The sequence below is a fragment of the Mirounga leonina genome, unplaced genomic scaffold (genome assembly GCF_011800145.1).
Source record: "Mirounga leonina isolate KUSES-001 unplaced genomic scaffold, KU_Mleo_1.0 Mir_175, whole genome shotgun sequence".
NCBI lineage: Eukaryota > Metazoa > Chordata > Mammalia > Carnivora > Phocidae > Mirounga > Mirounga leonina.
In genome coordinates, this window is record NW_023270453.1 from 5,898,209 (window position 1) to 5,917,609 (window position 19,401).

At 43.3% G+C, this 19,401-nt stretch overlaps 1 protein-coding gene across 4 annotated transcripts in view; it reads left to right on the forward strand.

The window, feature by feature from the left end:
- The window catches only part of RSU1 (Ras suppressor protein 1), a 246,163-nt gene that overhangs the window by 42,899 nt on the left and 183,863 nt on the right, over positions 1 to 19,401 (forward strand). For all 4 annotated transcript variants that reach the window (XM_035021558.1, XM_035021554.1, XM_035021555.1 and 1 more), the window contains 4 exons: positions 8,165 to 8,285; positions 15,250 to 15,368; positions 16,995 to 17,077; positions 17,350 to 17,464. In XM_035021558.1, the coding sequence (XP_034877449.1) occupies positions 8,165 to 8,285; positions 15,250 to 15,368; positions 16,995 to 17,077; positions 17,350 to 17,464 (438 nt within the window). The remainder of the gene's footprint in view (positions 1 to 8,164; positions 8,286 to 15,249; positions 15,369 to 16,994; positions 17,078 to 17,349; positions 17,465 to 19,401) is intronic.

Below are 19,401 nucleotides of genomic sequence, written 5' to 3' on the forward strand. Positions count from 1 at the left end.
GATTGAAGTGGGTTTTGGTTTTGGTTTTGATGTTCTCCTCTTCCTTCTTACTGTGTCTCGAAACTTCTTAGGCATTTTTCCCAGAGAAGCCTCTGCCCTTTTTCTTGCCCTTCACTAGATGTCACTTCCTCCCTGACCACCGAATGCCACTGCTTTTCGTCTTAATGCTGCTTCTCTGACCCAGCTCCCTGGTTAAGGCTGGTTATTGACATACTGCCGGGCTGCCCATGTAACGCCTCAGCACTGGAGTATGGTTTCAAAGGTATGTTCCTGAAAGAATTCAAGGTTCAAGATTGTGTGGACCATTCCTTGGTTCTCTTTGGGCTATTAATAAAAGATTCAGAAATCAAGTAAATTCTGCATCCTAGGAGGGGCAGAAATCCATACCTGTCAGCTTTTTAGGAGATTTGTTTGGCCTGTTTGGCCTTGCGTACACATTTTTTATAGCCCAGGGACATATATTTTTGCATGTTTGACTTTATACTGTAAAATCTGCCTTCATGCTTGCTTGTAACTTTTTTTCCCTGATTTTTGTCGAATTGATTATTCTCATTGTTGCCAAAAGAGTAAAACCTTTTTTTTTTGCTTTGATTCTTTTCAATAAGTTAAGTCAGGATATTTTTGGTTAGTAAAATTACTTAAGCTGCAGAATCTTAAGGGGGCCCATAATGAGATACAACAAGTATGTACCTCTAGGTGTGGGTGCTCAGTAAATACTGTTGTTTAACTGAATGTGGCATTACTATTGTCATTTATAAAACTAATAATGATTTTGGGGGATGTTGGCCTTTATTGGTTAGATGTTTAGATATTTTGGTATTTAATTTTTACCTTGAGGAACATATAGATCCTTTTAAATGAGAATCTGCTTTACTGTTTCATAAACTTTATGTTTTTAAATAACCCATAACTACTGTAATTCACTGTTTTAATAGCTGCTTTGGGAGGAAATCCCATAAAATCTGTAAAGCCTAGTTATCATTAGTATACTTTTGAACTTCACATTCTCGTGCTAAGGTATAATTAGTTCATTACCCACTTTGCGTTTTGGGCCAGAAAACAAAAGTCATTAATCACTATAAATACAAATGACCTTTTTTGCGTATAAAATTCTGAGCGTAATTATTTGTATGCACGACTGAAGAGATTGTTCTTTATAGGTGATCATTGGACTGGCATTCAAGACTATGATTCCTAATTTGCTGAAAGAATTGGCATCTATATAATGAGTCTAGACATCACCTCTGTGGGAGGAATAGACTAATGTCTCCAGCTAGTATAATTGGGTATTAAAGGGGCTGTCCTTTTACTCTGACCAGGAATGCCCCAAATTCATATTTCTCATAGTTTCTGTTGTTTCGGCTTCTTCCCACCTTGCCTCACTCAGGGCACAGGGGGACAGTTGTTATCCAGTATTGTATTCATCCAATATTGGGGCAAAGAAATGTTTGCTCTCACCACTATTTGGATGTATTCTCGTGGTTTTCATCCTTTTTCTAATAACTTTGTTGTAGCACTGTGTCTTAGGGATCTAATAACTGGCCTCGTTGAATGATCTTCTACCTTCCCTTATCCTTTTCAGTTCAAGAAATCTTAGAAAGCAGCAGAAGCATACAGAAATCTGAGCATTTCCCTTTGTTACAGCAATCAAATCTCTTTTTTTTTAATCTAAATATGCCAGGTTTGGGGAGGCAGTGCTATCTGATTTTTTTTTTTTTTTTTTGCTTCACCTTATCCCATAGGGTGGTGTCTTCACGTGTTGTGGGGCCCGTGGGTCAGTAGCTGAAAGAATCGTGCCCTGCAAAAGGGCACAAGATTGTAGCATGTTACCCATTGCCGGGCAGGGAACGTGCCCACCACTGGGCCATGTGCTAGTCTTCGCCCTAATGGGCAGTGGTTCCTATTAGACACCCCCTCTGAGTCTCCCTCTTTGTACACTTGAGGCGGTTTGCAGTCCCTCCCTGGTTTCCCATGATGGAGGCAATGGCTGAACCATGAATTCAGTTTCTCAAAGAGGCATGCAGGCAGCATCCCCTTGGCCTTCACGCCCTAGCCTAGGGCCTCCCCTTTGCAGGAATCTGCAGATTAAAAAAAAAAAAGTCTGGGAGCTTCTGCAAAAACAGTTAGGCACAGTGTAGTTGTGAATACTCAGAAGTTTGGTGGAGGTGGTGGGTAGGGTTCACGACTCCGGATTTCATGCCCATGCTTATGAGGAAAACGTACATGTGTTCTGAGCAGCTTCTGGCTTCCCGGCGGCCGTGGGTGGTAACGTGGTGCGTGGTCTCTTACTGCCCTTTTGTAGCTGAAGAGGACCTGGCTGTCGGTGCTAACCATATGGCTCCGAAGACCAATGTGTGACCCGCCGGCCTTCCCGTAGGCTGCACACTGCCGAGCGCCAGTCCTTATGTTTTGCACAGTGCCCGCTGCTCCCAGAGCCTGTCACTCTTCGTGATTGTGTTTCTTTGCCTCAGGCGCCACGCGATGGTTTTGCTCGAGAAGCCCCCAGATTGGCTGCACCCCAGCTGGTCTCTCTGTGCTGTCGCAGCCACCCAGCGTTCTCCATTTACGTCTCGGTGTTTCGACGGCCAGAAGCTTAGCAAGGGGCATCTCTTCAGTGGGACCGCACTTGGTCATGATGCGGTTGCTGCTAAGTGACTCAGTTCGATGAACTGAGGAATTAGGACTTTTTCTCCCTGAACCTCGTTCATACTACTCTGCACTGATTTCACCGTAAAGATCTGTGTGGGTGTGACAGAACCAAACAAGAGTTTGTCCATCCAGTGCACAGCCAACCCGTAAAAGCTGACAGGGAGCTTTTGCTGTGCAGGAAGATAAGCTATTTGTTGGTCTGGTGCCATCCAAGAGAATGGGGGGGGGGGGGCCTAATGCCCCAAAGTCCCGAACTCCCCAGTAGCTTATAAGTGGGGATTTTTAAGGGCAAGATTTGGGGCAAGGGTCTTCTGAGAAGGTGGATGCTGTAGATTGGAGGCCCGTGAGGTCATGTTAACAGATAGATACGCTTAGTCACTCCTGATGCCGCTTCATCTGGTCGCGTGGAGGGCTGTTCCATCTCGAAACTGGAATCTGAAAAATCTCTCTTTCTTCACGTTAGCAATTTCATTCATGTTTGGTGCTTATGTGTTGAGGGTGCTTATGTGCTGGTTAGCTGCCTGTACGAGCTCAAACTAACCATGTCAGCTTGAATGATAAGCAAGAATTCCTGCCTCTTGGGCCTGGGTCTGTGTGTCTCTGGCCGGCCCACCCGTGCCCGGGGACGGTGTGCCCTGTAGTGTTTGTTTGTTCATCTGCACTGATGAGCCAGCTGCGTGAGGAAGCAGAAGCTGACTGGAAATGGTTGGATTGCAGCCCCCAGGTTGGGTGGATCAGCCAGTTAGAGTTCCTTTTTTTTTTTTTTTTTTTTTTTGCCACTTTTCATCAACCCCAAGTCTCAACTTATTGAGGTGACAGAGAAGTCTTAATTTGGATAATCTTTCTCAGCATTATTGTGCTGGCGTAAGGGACATATATACTGGATTAATGATTTTGATGTCACCAATAAATTAAGTTTTCTGCACCAAAGTGGTCTGCGGACCAGCAGCATCAGCATCCCCTGGGAACTTGGAAATGCAGAAGCTCGGGCCCCATCCCAAACCTACTGCATCAGAAACTCTGAGGTATGTGCCACCCCCCCAGCTGTGTTTTAACAAGCCCTCCAGTAATTCTGATGTACTCGAAAGTTTGTGACCCCCTGCCCTAGAGCAGCACTATCTAGAACTTTCTGCAGTGAAGGGAATGTTCTCTATCTGTGCTGTCCAATATGGTAGCCACTAACTGCTTGAAATGTGGCTTGTGTGACCAAGAAACTGAATTATTAATTTTACTTAATTTCAACTAATCTAGATTTAAGTTTACTTCCTTTTTTTTTTTTTTTTCTGTCTTAACTGTTTCATCTAGTTCCCTCAGCCCCCATCCTCTGCCTCTGGTAATCATAAATCTGATCTCTTTTCCTATGAGTTTGTGTGTGTGTGTGTCTGTATGTTTTAAGCCTCCACATATAAATAAGATTACACAGTTTTGTCTTTTCTTGTCTGACTTATTTCACTTAGCATAATGACTCCAAGATCCATCTGTGTTGTTGCAAATAGGGTTTCCTTTTTATGGCTGAGTAGTATTCCACTGTAGCTACATAAACCACATTTTCCTTGCCCATCCGTCTCTTGGTGGACACTTAAAACTGCTTCTGTGTCTCGTCTGTCGTGAGTAATGCTGCAGTGAACATGGGTGCAGATATTTCTTGGAGACAGTGATTTCGTTTCGTTTCCTTTGGATGCATACCCAGAAGTGGAATTGCTGGGTCATATGGTAGTTCTAGTTTTAATTGTTTTGAGGAACCTCCATTCAATTTTCCCTGATGACTGCACGTTGAACAGCCCAGCTCCAGAGCATACCCTGCTGCTTATTATTGTGTGCATAAACTAACAGTTTTTTTAAAAATAAGTTACTGGTTGTGGAATTGTGAGTTTTATATCCCAGAACAAAATGCTCCTAAAGTGAAGGTCCAGTTGCTATAACAATCGTTTATTGAGGTTTTTCTGTTGGGGGAGGCCGGTGACTGTTGCTGGTTACTGGGTCAGCTGTTTCTTACAGTTGGAGGGCTCTGGTCTACCCAGGGTGTTCAGCGAGTGCGTGCTGAGGCTTCCCGCTGGAGGGAGCTGCTGTCCAAGGGTTGTTAATGTAGGAAATTAGCCGAGTCCCCTTCTGGCCCAGACTCGTGAGCCCGCCCAGGAACTTGGGCTGCTTGTTGTGAGGCTGTCCCCAAACTGCAAGGGCTGACTGCTAAGTCTGGCTGGTACACGCTTCTCCCATGAAACTGGAATAACGTTCAGGCTCTCGATTTAGGAGGCCTTGAAGGGAAAGAGGGTCCTGTGGCGCATGTCAGTCTGAATTGTTGTAACTGCCAGAAGATAACGTGAGACTAGTCTCTGGCCATAGCTCCTGGGGTGGCAGGACCCCATCTCTGTCACCTCTGCTCTGGACCGAGAGGGCTCCCAGCGGTCATCTGATCCTGCGACAAAAGCAGAACAAGGCATTTGGGAGCCAGGGGACACCTGAGAGTGATTGGGGAACTTTCTCACCTGTAGCAACCGGAGTCTCAAAATTAAAGCCGTCGTTTTTGACAGGAAATGATACTAAATTCTCTGTCATAAGCAAAGTTCTACATGACTGAGCTTCCTAATTGAGGGCCCCATTTGTTGCATTATTTAAATTCATATCATTGATTTTCATCATCCAGCTCTTTTGAGAATCGTAGAATGGTAAAGCCAGGTCGGGGAGGACTTTGAAAGGGTCCTGCCCAGACTCCTGTGTTCACACATCGTGCTGTCCACCTGTCTCCCTTGTGAGCTCAGCTGCTGGTTGTGTGTAGACTGTGTGGATGTATACAACTGGGGTCACAGTCACAAACAGTACAGGTTGATGGAAAGGAATGTTGCCAAAGCGTAATAAGGAATATCTTGAGGCTGACTGTGCACTTGTATTTTAAAATACTTCATGCAAATGAGTCATGTGGAGATCTTTGAAAAATTTCACCGGAGTATTCTGCCTAGGGATGTACTGCTCCCGTTTTTGTCCATAACAGCTGAGTTTGTTCATGTCACGTTTGTATATAATTTCATTATTACATAGCTCATCTGGCTAACTGGTTATTTTTTTTTTTATGGACAGTTTTATTAGAATTAGTTTGTTTTCCAAACACTAGACCTGTTTCCATTTACCGACTCTGATACTCCTTTTTTTGTAACTTACTTTGTTTAAATAGCTTGCCTTTCTTACTTTATCCCAGAAGTATTGAAATGCTAGGTGTTAAAAGTGGGGCTCAGTACACATCACCAGCGTTCTCTGAATACTGGTTGAAAGAGGGAATGCTATCTCATCTAGTCAGGTCTGAATGGTAATTTCTTCTGATTTTTACTATGGCCAGGTAGGGGGAATTCCGTAGTTGAGAGAGAATATGAGCTATGTAATATTTTCCCCTTGTCGCTTGAATGGAGTCTTAAAACACAAAATTCACCATGCATACGAAAGGCTGGGAGAGGTTTAGTAAATTGAATGTAGGGTTATTGTTTGTGTCCACAAGACAAAGCCCTACATCACATTTAGCATAATTTGTGGTCTTAAATTAGACTGATTTAGCAAGGAGAGTGAAATAATCTCTCATCCTGTCCAAAAGGCGATACCTTCAGACCAGCATTTAATTGCATTGGCAAAGTAACTTTGGGAAGGTGGCAGTAATTCTGGCTGCATTATTCTTGGTTTGTGGCTAAACTGAGATCATCACTTTCTCCTGGTTGCACTAACTTTCTTTATTGCTCTTCAGAGTAATCAGATGAATGCTGTGAGAGAAGCTTAGTGGGAGCTGGAGGGTGAAACGGGGGGGAGGAGTGCGAGGCCCCCCGAGCAGGGTGGTAATCATCGAAGAGCTGTGCCTCACACACTTCACGTTCTAGGGAGAGAACAGGTAAGCTGACAGCACCCAAAGACTCATCAGGCATGAGGAATTTCTTTGTGATCGTTTACTCATAGTGAATACTGTTCATTCGCCGGAGAGCGTGTTACTGACTGCACACCTCAGAGTGTGCTTCTAAGGCCAGATTGTACAGATAGGGCTCATATGCATTCGGGTTGGTGTCCAAGAGTACAGTTTCTGGAGGTGATTTCCAGCTGCCTGAATTTTCCCATTAAAACCTGTCCTTTTATCTCCAGCCCCCAACCAGCCACTTCAGTAACTAATCCACGCCTTGCTCATTTTCCATCTGGACCACTGCCACCTCCCAAGTGTCTGAATCCAGACTGATTCATATTCTTCACAGTCCCTTCCTCCGGTGAGAGCATTTCCCTTGCCTTTTTACCAGGCCTTCTTCGCTCTAAAAGAAGTCAGGTCACCGATGCCTTGGACATTTTATAAGCTGAAATTGAGGACTCAGAACTGTAATGAACAGTGTGCCTGTCCTCTTTACTTTCGTTCCACTGGGACTCATACACTGGAGTTCTTGCAGGGGGTACCTCCTGAAATAGTTTCAATGTCTGTTTGGAATTTGACGCATACCTGTGTAGCAGCTCTAAGCAAAGGTGCTCCCGGTTTTTCCCAGTCTTCTGGAGTACCCTTCTCCCCGCCCCTCCGGAGGGTGCCGCGGGGACGGGAAGTAAATGTACTGATATAAGACATGATACTTTCTTGTGCTGGACCGAAGGCCCATGTCCGTGGGGTCAGGAGCCTGGATAGTCTCGGTGTGAGAGTTTACATGAACTGTGGACAGGTTGATGGCCAATGTTTGTAGAAGACTGACTCAGCGACTGGGACGGATAAGGTATCACCTGTTGGGAGTCTTTCCGCTATCAATGCAGAGTTAGTACTTTTGAGGTAAAGATGCCTTTGGCTTTTACTTTGGTATTTGCAAGTATATACTCCAGGGAAGGAGGACTCTTAGGCCCTCACTGGTTTATTATAACCTTTAATCTGTAGGTTGGTATTCATCATGCTACTGAGTTGGTTTTTCATATTTCTGTGTAATAACAGTGCATTGATCTGTTGCTAATCTGATGTAAACTGTGTGTGTGTGTGTGTATTGATCAAGGTGTAAAGGCCAGAAGCCAAAATCATAAACGAGATAGGTTGAATATTTCATCATTTAAGGTTGAACTTCCATTGTGACTTAGTGCAGTGTTAAAAGAACAGCTCTTCAGATATCCGACTATTGAAACAGCTTGACGAATGTATCATCACCCAGGAAGGATCTGGAGTTTGCAGTCTTTCTTCTGGTGGAGGTGAAAAAAAAAAAAAAAAAAAACCAAAGGAAGCGAACAGTTGTACTTAGGAGACGTTGTATGACAATTATAAAAGCGTTTGTGCTTGGGAATACTCACTTATGGGCTGTTGATGGCACTCTCAAATTCTCTTTTGCCCTTTGAAGGAACATTTCCATTTCTACTCTACTGAGTTACTAACCTAAGAAAAACCTACAAAAAAATAAGACGGATATGTGAATCAGATGGTCATATTCGAGTTTCATCTCTCTTTCCTGAGAAAGAAAAACAAAATGTGTTGCTGGCATTCCTTGCGAGGAGCGGGGCTACATATTCACACTCAGCAATTTTGTTTCCGTAGCGGTGCCACCAAACATAGCAGAGCTGAAGAATTTGGAAGTGCTCAACTTTTTTAATAACCAGATCGAGGAGCTGCCCACACAGATCAGCAGCCTTCAAAAGCTCAAACACCTGAACCTGGGGTGAGTATGGGTGGAAGAGGAAGGAAGGGGGATGCAGGCTGTGGGGGCAAGTGGAAGCGCGTACGCAATCACCCAGGGGGAGCTGACCTCCAGCTTTTTTCTGTGTTGCAGGTTTTTAACAAAAGTTTTATTGTTTTAATACCTCTCTTCAATGGCCTGCATTAGTGCATATCTTTTTTTTTTTTTTAAGAGAGACATTGAGAGAGAGAGAGAGAGAGCATGTGCAGGGGGAAGAGGCAGAGGGAGAAGCAGACTCCCCGCTGAGCCAGGAGCCTAACGTGGGGCTTGATCCCAGGATCCAGAGATCATGACCTGAGCCGAAGGCAGATGCTTAACCATCTGAGCCATCCAGGCGCCCCAGTGCATATCTTTTTGAGTAGTCACTGAAAAGCTAATTGTTTGTACCATAAGGGAGGTTTTTTTTTTTTTATCGTATTTTGATTCCAACAAAATTTTATTTCAGTTAACATGGACCAGGAAGGGACTTATTTGCATAGCATTAACTGTTCAGAGCAGTTGTAATCTGGTTGATCATTCTCTCTGTATTAAGTAGAAATCGCTTACAAAAGCGCCTTCCTTCTAGGGAGGGCGGAAGGATACATTTCCAAACACTGCCTCATTGATTCTTACAATTCTTTTATATAGCCCGGAGGTTATAATCCTCTTTCTTTATACGAAGGTGAAGAGAGGAGGTTTGATTCAGCTGAGGTGGCAGAACCAGGCAGCAGTGAATGATAATAATACCATCTATTGCTTTACAGTTTTCAAAGTCCTCATGCCAGTGTTCAACCCTCTGAACGATTATGAGGGAGGGAGGGCGGGTGGTACTGCTTTCATTTTGTGTAGAGGAAGTCAAGCCCTTTCTGAGAGCTTCAGTTGACTCGTTCCTGGTGCCCCTGAGCTTGGTGACCGAGCTAGGCGGAGAACCCCGTTATCCGGGGTCCATGCCCCTCCATCAAACACCGCAGATGCCCCCAGAACTTGGGCTCCTGAATTCCAGCTTCACTGTTGTAGCTGTTAGATGAAGCTGCCCACTCATGCTTCATCTCCTGTGTGACGCAATATATTCATTAAATTATAACCATTAAATGCTCTGGTTTAGTTAGTGATTTACATGGAATGGTGGTAGAAGCTGGCCAGGTATTTATCAATTTAATAGGAAGCAATCACGAAAAAATCCCACCTTATTCATGGAATGATTTTTAGTCGAGCTCATTCTTTCCACGGGGAGTGTGATTAGACACTCATTTTATGTTCCCTCTGGTTGAGATAATCTTGGAAAGATCCGTGAGCATTCTTTTTCCTGATGTCTGAGGGGAAGTAGAGCTGGGGGGGGGGGCGTCACTTAAATCAGATGTCTTTTGTCCCCCTACAAATATGGAGATTGTACACCCATCTGTCAAAGCAGAAAAGAAAGGATCCTTTGTTTATATCTTTGTTTTGAAAATTAAGTCCTATGTTTAATTTGTGTATTACCCAGAAGCTAAAACTAGATGTATTTACTGGACGCATAAAACTAGATACATTCTTGGGATCCCTGGGTGGCTCAGTTGCTTAAGCTTCTGCCTTTGGCTCAGGTCGTGGTCCCAGGGTCCTGGGATCGAGTCCCGCATCGGGCTCCCTGCTCAGTGGGGAGCCTGCTTCTCCCTCTTTTCTCTGCCCCTCTCCATCCTGCTCGTACTCACTCTCTTCTCTCTCTCTCAAATAAATAAAATCTTAAAAAAAACTCAATACATTCTTACTGTTAATTTGTTGATTGATGTATTTAACGAGTTATTTACATATAAGGCGCTAGGAGCAGTACCTGGCGGGTAGTAAGCACCATGTAAATGTTAGCTATTATCACCACCACCATCCTCATCATCTTCGTTTTATTTATTATTTCATTGATTTCGTGACTGTGATCTGTGTCAGGAACCTTGCTCGTGTTGGGGCTCAGTCCCTGGCCTTAAGTATGGGGCAGAGCCGGCTGTAGGGGAGCAGTGGGAGTCTCTGTGGGGCCACTGACACGCCCGAGGTTGTGGAGACATGGACGAGGGTGTCAGTCCACAGGGGAGGCTGTCAGAAGGATTCCTGCAGGGGGCAGTATTTGAGCTGAAACTTGATGCAGGAAAATGAATTTCTCAGACTCAGAAGCAGAGTGAAGGCGCCTCAGCCTGCGGGAAGGACAGGACTAAAAGCTCAGGGTACTGCACGTTCCGGGAGTTGCAGGTCCTTGAGTGTTGCTGAGTGTAAAGTGTGAGGCAGGAAGTGGTAAGGTAAGGGAGGAGGCCCGACGAAGAAGCATGAATGCCTGCTGTTTATTTACTGAGTACTTCCTGAGCTCCCAGCGGTGGGCCAAGCACTGTCCTGGGTAGTAGCCGTCCAGCCTTTATGGCATGTACATCACAGGTGGGGAAACAGACGGTAAACACAGGTCTCTAACTGCAGGGAGGCAAAGGCTAATGAAGGGCCCTGTGTGCCAAGTAAAGGAGCTCTGTTTTTGTCCTGCTGACCTTGGAGGAGTTTTTACAGCAGACTAGCAGTTATGAGAAAAGGTTTGGATTTTTGTGCAAAAGGTCATGTGGAGGGGAGTTTGGGATAAGTAGGGTTAGAGGTCAGGAGACCCTTAAGCATGTGGGAGATTAGCATTCCAGGAGAACTAGGGCAGTGACAGCGAAGGTGGGGGAGGGGTTTTAGGTGACAAATATAGAGGAGATAAAACCGACAAGACAGTAGCTGATGGGATGGGGTGATGCCTGGGGGTCTGTCGTGGGCAGCTGAAATGGAAATAAAGATGAGGACAGTTGTGGAAAGAACATCATGAGCTCAGGTGTTTTTTGGTTGGGTTGGAGGTACCTTAGGACAGAGTTACAAAGTTTTTTTTTTTCTTTCTTTCTTTTTTTTTTTTATCAAACGCATCTTAGTTCCCTCTGTTGTTTTCAGAGCTGTTTGCATTTTTGGGCTCTCGGTATTCTATTGATTGTGTAAAGCTTTCTGTATTTAATTACATAGCTGTATAGATGGGGTTGTCAAAGTTTGAATAAAAATTCTTCGTTCTCTGGGAGAGGAATTAACATGAGTTTCAGTAAAGGATATTTCTGTCCTCAAGTGGCATAAAGAATTATACCTACATAGCCCTGTTTAAGGCAAGTCATAAATAGAGGACTCCTTAGAGTAAGCAGCTCAAATAAAAATATATACACTAAAAAACTCAACACCAAAAAAGCAAATAATCCAATTAAAAAATGGGCAGAAGACATGAACAGACATTTCTCCAAAGAAGACATCCAGAATAGCCAACAGACACGTGAAAAGATGCTCAACATCACTCATCATCAGGGAAATGCAAATCAAAACCACAATGAGATAGCATCTCACACCTGTCAGAATGGCTAAAATCAACAACACAAGAAACAACAGCTGTTGGTGAGGTTGTGGAGAAAAAGGAACCCTCATCACTGTTGGTGGGAATGCAAACTGATGCGGCCTCTGTGGAAGATAGTATGGAGGTTCCTCAGAAAATGAAAAATAGACCTACCCTATGATCCAGCAATTGCACTACTGGGTATTTACCCAGAGAAAACTAAAACACTAATTTGAAAAGATTTATGCACCCCTATGTTTATTACATCATTATTTACCATAGCCAAAATATGAAAGTAACCCAAGTGTCCTTCAGTGGATAAATGAATGAAGAATAAGGGGTGTATATACACACAATAGAATATTGCTCATAAAAAAGAATGAAATCTTGCCATTTGCAACAGGATGGATGGACCTAGAGAGTATGATGCTAAGTGAAATTAAAGTCAGAGAAAGACAAATACCGTATGATTTCACTCATTTGTGGAATTTAAGAAACAAATGAACAAAGACAAACAGACCAACTAAAAAACAGACTCTTAACTATAGAGAACAAACTGCTGGTTACCAGAGGGGAGCAGAATGGGGGGGGGATGGGTGAAACAGGTGAAGGGGATTAAGGAGTGTACCTGTGGTGATGAGCATCGGGTGATTTATGTGGAAGTGTTGAGCCCTAAATTGCACACCTGAAACTAATATAACACTGAATGTTTACTGGAATTAAAATAAAAATTATGTATATACACACAGGAGACCCTACAGCAGAGCCTTTAGGCCACACATATGCAGATTTCGTTCAGCATGCTCAACCAGAAGTTGCTTTTAAAATTTTATATAATATTTGCTGTTTATTCTGATGATGGCAAGGCCTGAGAGGATTTTTAGGCCATCTGAATAAGTCAAGTTGTACTATGTTTTTAATTCTTTAAACGTGGTTCATTTTACAGAGTTAATTTCCATAAAATATAAAGCCACATCGGCTCCTTGTCGGTAATTATTTCTGGGATAATCTGACTGCAGAAGCACCATGCCCAACTCCTCTGGAATAATTTTTGACCCAGTGAGATGCTGGAGCTCATCTTGTCAGACTTAGAAGTTTTCACCAAGTACGTTGTTGAGTGTTCACAAATTTGGATTTTTTTTTTTTTTTTTTTTTGGCTAAGTGTGTGAGCAGGTCACTGTGGACGTAAGAAAAATTGTTACCTTTAGCTAAGAAGGTTTTATTGAAGCAAGAAGAACGTGAGAGGACCTCTGGAGATCGGAACGTTCTAGAAAGGGAAGCATTAAGTAAGGGCCTTGCTAGCTTGTGAAAAAGAGAAAGAAAAAAGATGCTGACTAGCCTTCAACTACCTGGTTTTACAAATTTCTACATCACATGCAGGCACTTTGCCATTTCCAAAACACACTGGGAGAAATGTCCAGATGCCGTCAAAAGAATTTATACCATTATGGCGCAAATGAGCCATAAGCAACTTTGTTTGAGGACGCTGAAGTGATGTGAGGGTCAGCTGGTAGGACACAGACAGGAAAACCACACTGGATAATTCAGGCTGCCTGCGGTGGTCTTCTCCCAGGGTGAGCTTACCTGTTTGAGGCACAGTGTTTCTCAAACAATGCCTTCGTGAAAAATAACTGTGGTTCCAGCTCTCATTTCTTGGGAACCATTTGCGAGCCACAGATCTTTCTACGGGCTTCAGATTTTTCAGCTCTCATCCTCCTGCCCATCCCCGCTAGGAAGGTATGGCTGTCTTATTTTACAGTTGAAGAAACTGGGTGTCGGAGAAGCTGACCCACTTCCCCAAGGTCACCCAGCTAGTAGCGCTAGAGCCCGACTGCTCATCTCACCTTGCTTTGTTCTGCCCCTGCCTCTGCTCTAAGCGTTCCCGGGAGCCTGGAGCGCGCACAAATGGGGGAATGGCAGGCAGAGGGAGAAGCAGGCTCCCCGCTGAGCAGGGAGCCCGATGCGGGGCTCGATCCCGGGACCCCGGGATCATGACCTGAGCCGAAGGCAGCCGCTCAACTGACTAAGCCACCCAGGCGTCCCTATGGAGGTCATTTTATTAAGTGTAAAGTTAACCAATGACTTTTCTACCCAAGAAGTAGAAATCACTTTTCTCTTGGTTTCCTCTTGTGTTGTCAGCTCTTTCTTGTTTGGCCTGGCTGGTGGGTGGTTGGCAGGTGTGGACAGGATTGTATCTGGTATGAGAAGGCTCGAGGCCTAGAATTATTTTAGCATCACAGTCTCTCCGACCTTTCAGTATCTCAGCTTATATTAGATTAAAAAAAAATGGTGAGCGCTGTGAATTGTTTCAGACTGATGAATCACAGACCTGTCCCCCTGAAACAAATAATACGTTATATGTTAATTTTAAAAAACCCTCAATCATTCCCTGTGCCAAAATAAAATTCAAAGTGTAAAAAAACTTTTTAAGGGGCGCCTGGGCAGTTCAGTCATTTAAGCGTCTGCCTTCGGCTCAGGTCATGATCCCAGGGTCCTGGGATCGAGCCCCGCATCGGGCTCCCTGCTTGGCGGGGAACCTGCTTCTCCCTCTCCCTCTCCCTCTCCCCCTGCTTGTGTTCCTGCTCTTGCTGTGTCTCTCTTTGTCAAATAAATAAAATCTTAAAAAAAATTTTTTTTTTTAAATCCTCTTTTAAGTATGTTCAAAGGGAACCACATTAAGAAAAATTAGAGTCTTGGGTGCCTGGGTGGCTCAGTCAGTTAAGCATCTGCCTTTGGCTCAGGTCATGATTCTAGGGTCCTGTGATCGAGCCTCGCATCGGGCTCCTTGCTCAGCGGGGAGCCTGCTTCTCCCTCTCCCTCTGCCTGCCCCTCCCCCTGTGTGTGCTCTCTATCTCTCTCTCCCTGTCATATAAATAAACAAAATCTTTAAAAAAAAAGAAAAAAATAAGGGTCTTGAAGAAAATAAGAAAATAGATTTCATTGGAGATACACATATATATTTTTGATTTTCAGTTATGATGAAATACATGTGACATAAAATTTGCTGTCTGAACCGTTGTTAAGTGTACGATTCTGTATCATTAAGTATATTCACATTGTTGTGCAGTCAATCTCTAGAAGTTTCTCATCATGCAAAACGGACTCTGTATCCATTAAACAGCAACTCCCTGTTTCCATCGCCCTCAGCCCCTGGCAACCACTGTCGTGACTGGAGATCATTTTGAACGTTAGTAGTTGCAGAACAAAAAAGTGATTTTTTTTTTCCCTCCCATTGGGAGGAATAAATGAAATAAAGCCAACAGTCTAAAAACTACAAACTTACTCTGTATCTTTTGAGGAATTATTATTGCTACATACATGAGGAAGTTCTCTAGAAGGACAGATACTTTGTGATGATTTGAAGTTTTTCTGTAACACAGTAAGCATCACCATTGCAGAAAATGAGACATTTTCAAATGTTCCATGGCCATGGAGATTCTCTGACTACAATTACTGTGTTGGTTAAAAGAACATAAAGTGATGGCAGAATTATGGCCGCTTCTGAGCTTTCAGTCTCTCACATACGGCTCGTAGGCCTGTGACACAGAGGTGATGTGAGTATTGTCTGAACGTATGTTTTGTGTGTGACGTCTTGGATTTTTTTCCCCCCAACCACAGCATGAATAGACTAAACACTTTGCCTCGAGGATTTGGCTCCCTCCCAGCTCTTGAGGTCCTTGATTTGACTTACAACAACTTGAATGAAAATTCTCTTCCCGGAAACTTCTTCTACCTTAGTAAGAAACTTTTAATTCTATAAATCTCCTTAAAATGGTACTTTGCGTTCTGAAAGTGAAATTTATTTGCCAGGGCCCAAACTCCAAGAGAAATTATTGGACGTATATATTTTTTTCTTCACACATTTCTTTTGAATATTCCTTCATAGCTCAGCAGTATGTATATTTGATATATAGTTACCTGACACCATTGCACTCAAGTGGACTTAGTAATGTCATATTAACTTCTGGATGGAGATTATGTACCTAAATGAGATCAAGTCTCACATTTAGCTAAAGAACTTGACTTTTCTTTTTAAAGAGCATGCCAAAAAAATATGATAATGTATGTGTCCTCCCATGTTGCTGTTAACTCTTTGTAAGCTATGTCCCCAAAGATATTCCAACCAATTATTTATAAAAATATCCCTTAATAAACCAGTAACAGAATTTTTTGACGCTTCCAAGGAGGATTCTTGTTTTAAGTCTTTTAAAAAGTAATCTCATTGATGTAGTCTCTTTTGTCTGTAGTATGCAAACATGAAGAAGTTGTTTGTCACAGATAAACACACCTTATCTTTTCACCTGCATTCTATGCAAACAAATTTCTTCCTGTAGATACTCCTAAAAAATGGGGAAAAACTGTTTTTTTTCTGAGAACTCACAAAATATTTAGGAAAGATTTGCTTTCCTTAAATGAGTGTTCTGCTTCTCCAAATAGTGACAACACGTATGGCATCCAGCGATTCTGAATTTTCTGAGCTCGTCTCCAAAATTTCATTTATAACCTTATGCATATTCTCATTCCCAGACTTTCTCAAGCACATGAAGCCAATTCTAAAATATTTTCTTGGGCCACGAAGGAAATTTTGTTGTGTATATTGACATAGAGTTCTGTCGGATTTTAAAACATTAGAATGTAATTGAATACCTGTAAGCAAACAAACAGACAAATCTGATTATACTTCTCCTTTTTGGTTAGGGATCAAAAAGATGCCTTAGAATGTTCTCCTTCCATAGTTTGCGGGTCATGTTATCACTATGTAATATTGTGAACAAGTTTCTGATCACCGATATTCTGCCTCAGTTAGGGTTCCTCTAGTTTTAAGCTCCTTTGTCTTCATTTATTTTTGTTGTTAAGGCTAGAGAAATAATAATAATTAGTCTGATTACGGAAACAATGAACTGTGATTACGGTCTTCCTCACCAGAAAGCCTTTTAGTTATTTATTTTTAACAGAGTCACATTTCAATGATAGAGCTCTTTTGCCCTCAGCATTGATACAAGTGACAGTGGTTTTCTTGGTTACCCTTTGGATGCAGAGCATAAACGTGTATCGGAAATAACAGAAGAAAAATAGCTATCTTTTTTGAAAGCGTCTTGCAACCTGTGCCAAAAACTGCTGGTGTCCAGCGTTGTTAATTGTGTCAGTCCTCTTGGATATAGATGTTTTCCTGAACACACCAGCCCCACAGTAAGCCAGTAAATCTAAGTTTGACCTGCTTCTTATTATTGTGAGCCCTAGGTGTGTCACAGGCTTTTCACCGAGCCGGGGTTATTAATCAAAGCGGACTCCCTTGTATTGATCAGACCTCAAATGGTTGGATTCCGTGCCACCCTGTTTATATATTGCTGTTTAATTTGCAGCTACTCTGCGTGCACTCTATCTAAGTGACAACGATTTTGAAATCCTGCCGCCAGATATTGGGAAGCTCACAAAGCTGCAGATAGTAAGTAATTTATCTAAATTCTTAGAAAATCAATTCACTTCTGCAGCCCTTGTAGGAGTGGAATCAAGTCAGTTTGAGCAGGAGTACGGTTTGTTTTGCGGGAATCAGCCACTCCTTCTGCTACTGTTTCTGGTTCATCTGCAGGCACTTGTAAATAAATTGAGGGGATTGAGCCTTTAGAGGAGAGAGGGCACGGGAAAGGACGAGAGTTGCTGTTGAACGCCTCTTTATGTGAACACTGTTTTGACAACTCCTTGTTTTCTTATATTTAGCTCAGCCTTAGGGATAACGACCTGATATCGCTGCCTAAAGAAATCGGGGAGCTTACTCAGCTTAAGGAACTCCACATTCAGGGGAATCGCCTGACCGTTCTGCCCCCAGAACTAGGTAAGGTTGTTGATGAATGATCTTAGTTCGGGGTTTAATTAATAACAATGATCCATATGCGGCAATTCTGAACAACCCTCGCTCCTCCTGGCAGGCACCCTCCACCAAGATGCCCTTTCTGATCATTTCTAGTAGTATTTGTCCTTGCCCAGGGGTCAGCTGTTACAGGTTGACCAGTCCTGCTGCTCTGTTCGGCAGCCACACGGCACCGAGGGCCCGAGAAACTGCTGAGGGGGTGATCAGCCCGCTCAGCCCCTGCATGGTGTTTGGGGAGGGCGGGGGAAGAGCCCAAGATTAGTAGTAATGGGCTTGCCTGAGGCTCCTCCTTTGCTAGCTGATGATTTTTAAAATTTCCTAATCAAACCATCACTCTTACTTTTTCAATCTCTTAATTTTTAATTTCAGTCCCTTGAAAACTTGTATCACCTAAAGTATTTGTTACAGCTGCGTGAAAATACCTTTGCTAGTCATGCATCTGGTTCTCCTCTGATCCATCTCCAGTGGGAATTGTTAAATATGTTCCAGCTGGGAACCCTTTGGTCCTGCTCCTGGGGCAGATGACTCTTAACACTCTGCCTGCCCAGTCACCTGGCCCAGGGTGGGCTTAGGACCTTCCTCGGAAAAAACGTTCAAACGTGTTATCCCATGGCTGAGGCTCTTCTGCCCTTCTGGAAGGTTTTCGTGTGCTTACTTCTCTCTGCTTGTGCAGACTCTCTGTGTCCTCTAACTTCTTCAGTCCATTGAACTGTATTGTCCCTCAAACCATGAATATTTTGTCTTTCTGCTTCAAAAAAGCATAATTTTAAAAAACACATTTAACCCAAAGTTCTTGGAGCAAGTACCTCACATGAGTCTGGTGGTTTGAAAGAGGCCAGTTACTAAAAATTGGAATGTAAGTTCCATGAGAGGGGGGTGGGGTTTTGTTTCTGCTCCCTGCTCTATCCCCCATGCCTGCCAGGTGCTGGGCTTGAGTTGGGTGCTCAAGGAATGAGTCCTGAACAGGTTAATCAAATGAGGGCCTCAGTTAGCAAGGCACTGGGATGGCCACGCGCAGCCAGAGTTTGACGTCTGTCCAGAGCAGTACTTCTGGTTATGGAAGCCACAAGCCACACTTCTAAGTGCTCAGGAGCCATGTGTGGCTCTTGGCTACCCTGTGGAAAAACATAGGTACACAACGTTTCCGCCAGCCAGGATGTTCCATGGGGCAGTGCTGGTCTAAAGGAAAAGCATTCACATGATTTCATGGAACAGACGTCGAGTTTCAGCCCCCCTTACCCCATCTCCTTCAGCAACTTTGTTGTTGTAAAATGTCTAGAGGAATTTGTACTGATTTCAAGGGCTGATAAGTAGCTCAGCACCTTCTCTTCACGAGTTCCAAGTAGACACGTCTTACTTTAGGAACAGGCCAGGAGATCAAGAAAAGATCTCTGCAAAAGTTTTTAAGGCAAAAAACTCCTTGTCAAAAGAAAGAGTTTGTACAGTGATTGTTAACCATAGGGGATAGCGTTAGTAATACCTGGGGGACTTCTGCAGAATACAAATACCTGCTTCTTCCCTGAACCACTGAATCAAAATCTCCATGTGTGAGACTAATTCTTTTTTTTTTTAAAGATTTTATTTATTTATTTGAGAGCGAGAGTACATGTGCAGGGAGAGGGGTAGAGGGAGAAGGAGAGAGAAGATCTCAAGCAGATACTGTGCTGAGTGCTGAGCCCGAGCGGGGCTCGATCTCATGACTCCAAGATCATGACCTGAGCTGAAATCAAGATTTGGACGCTTCACTGACTGAGCCACCCAAGCACCTCAAGACTAATTCTTATATAATTTGGAAAAGCTCACTCCATGCCTCTGGTGTGCATCCTTGGTTATTATGATTAGGAGAAATTTTTTTTTTTCAGTATATTTTGTTATTGTTTTGTTTCATTTTTCAAGCCAAG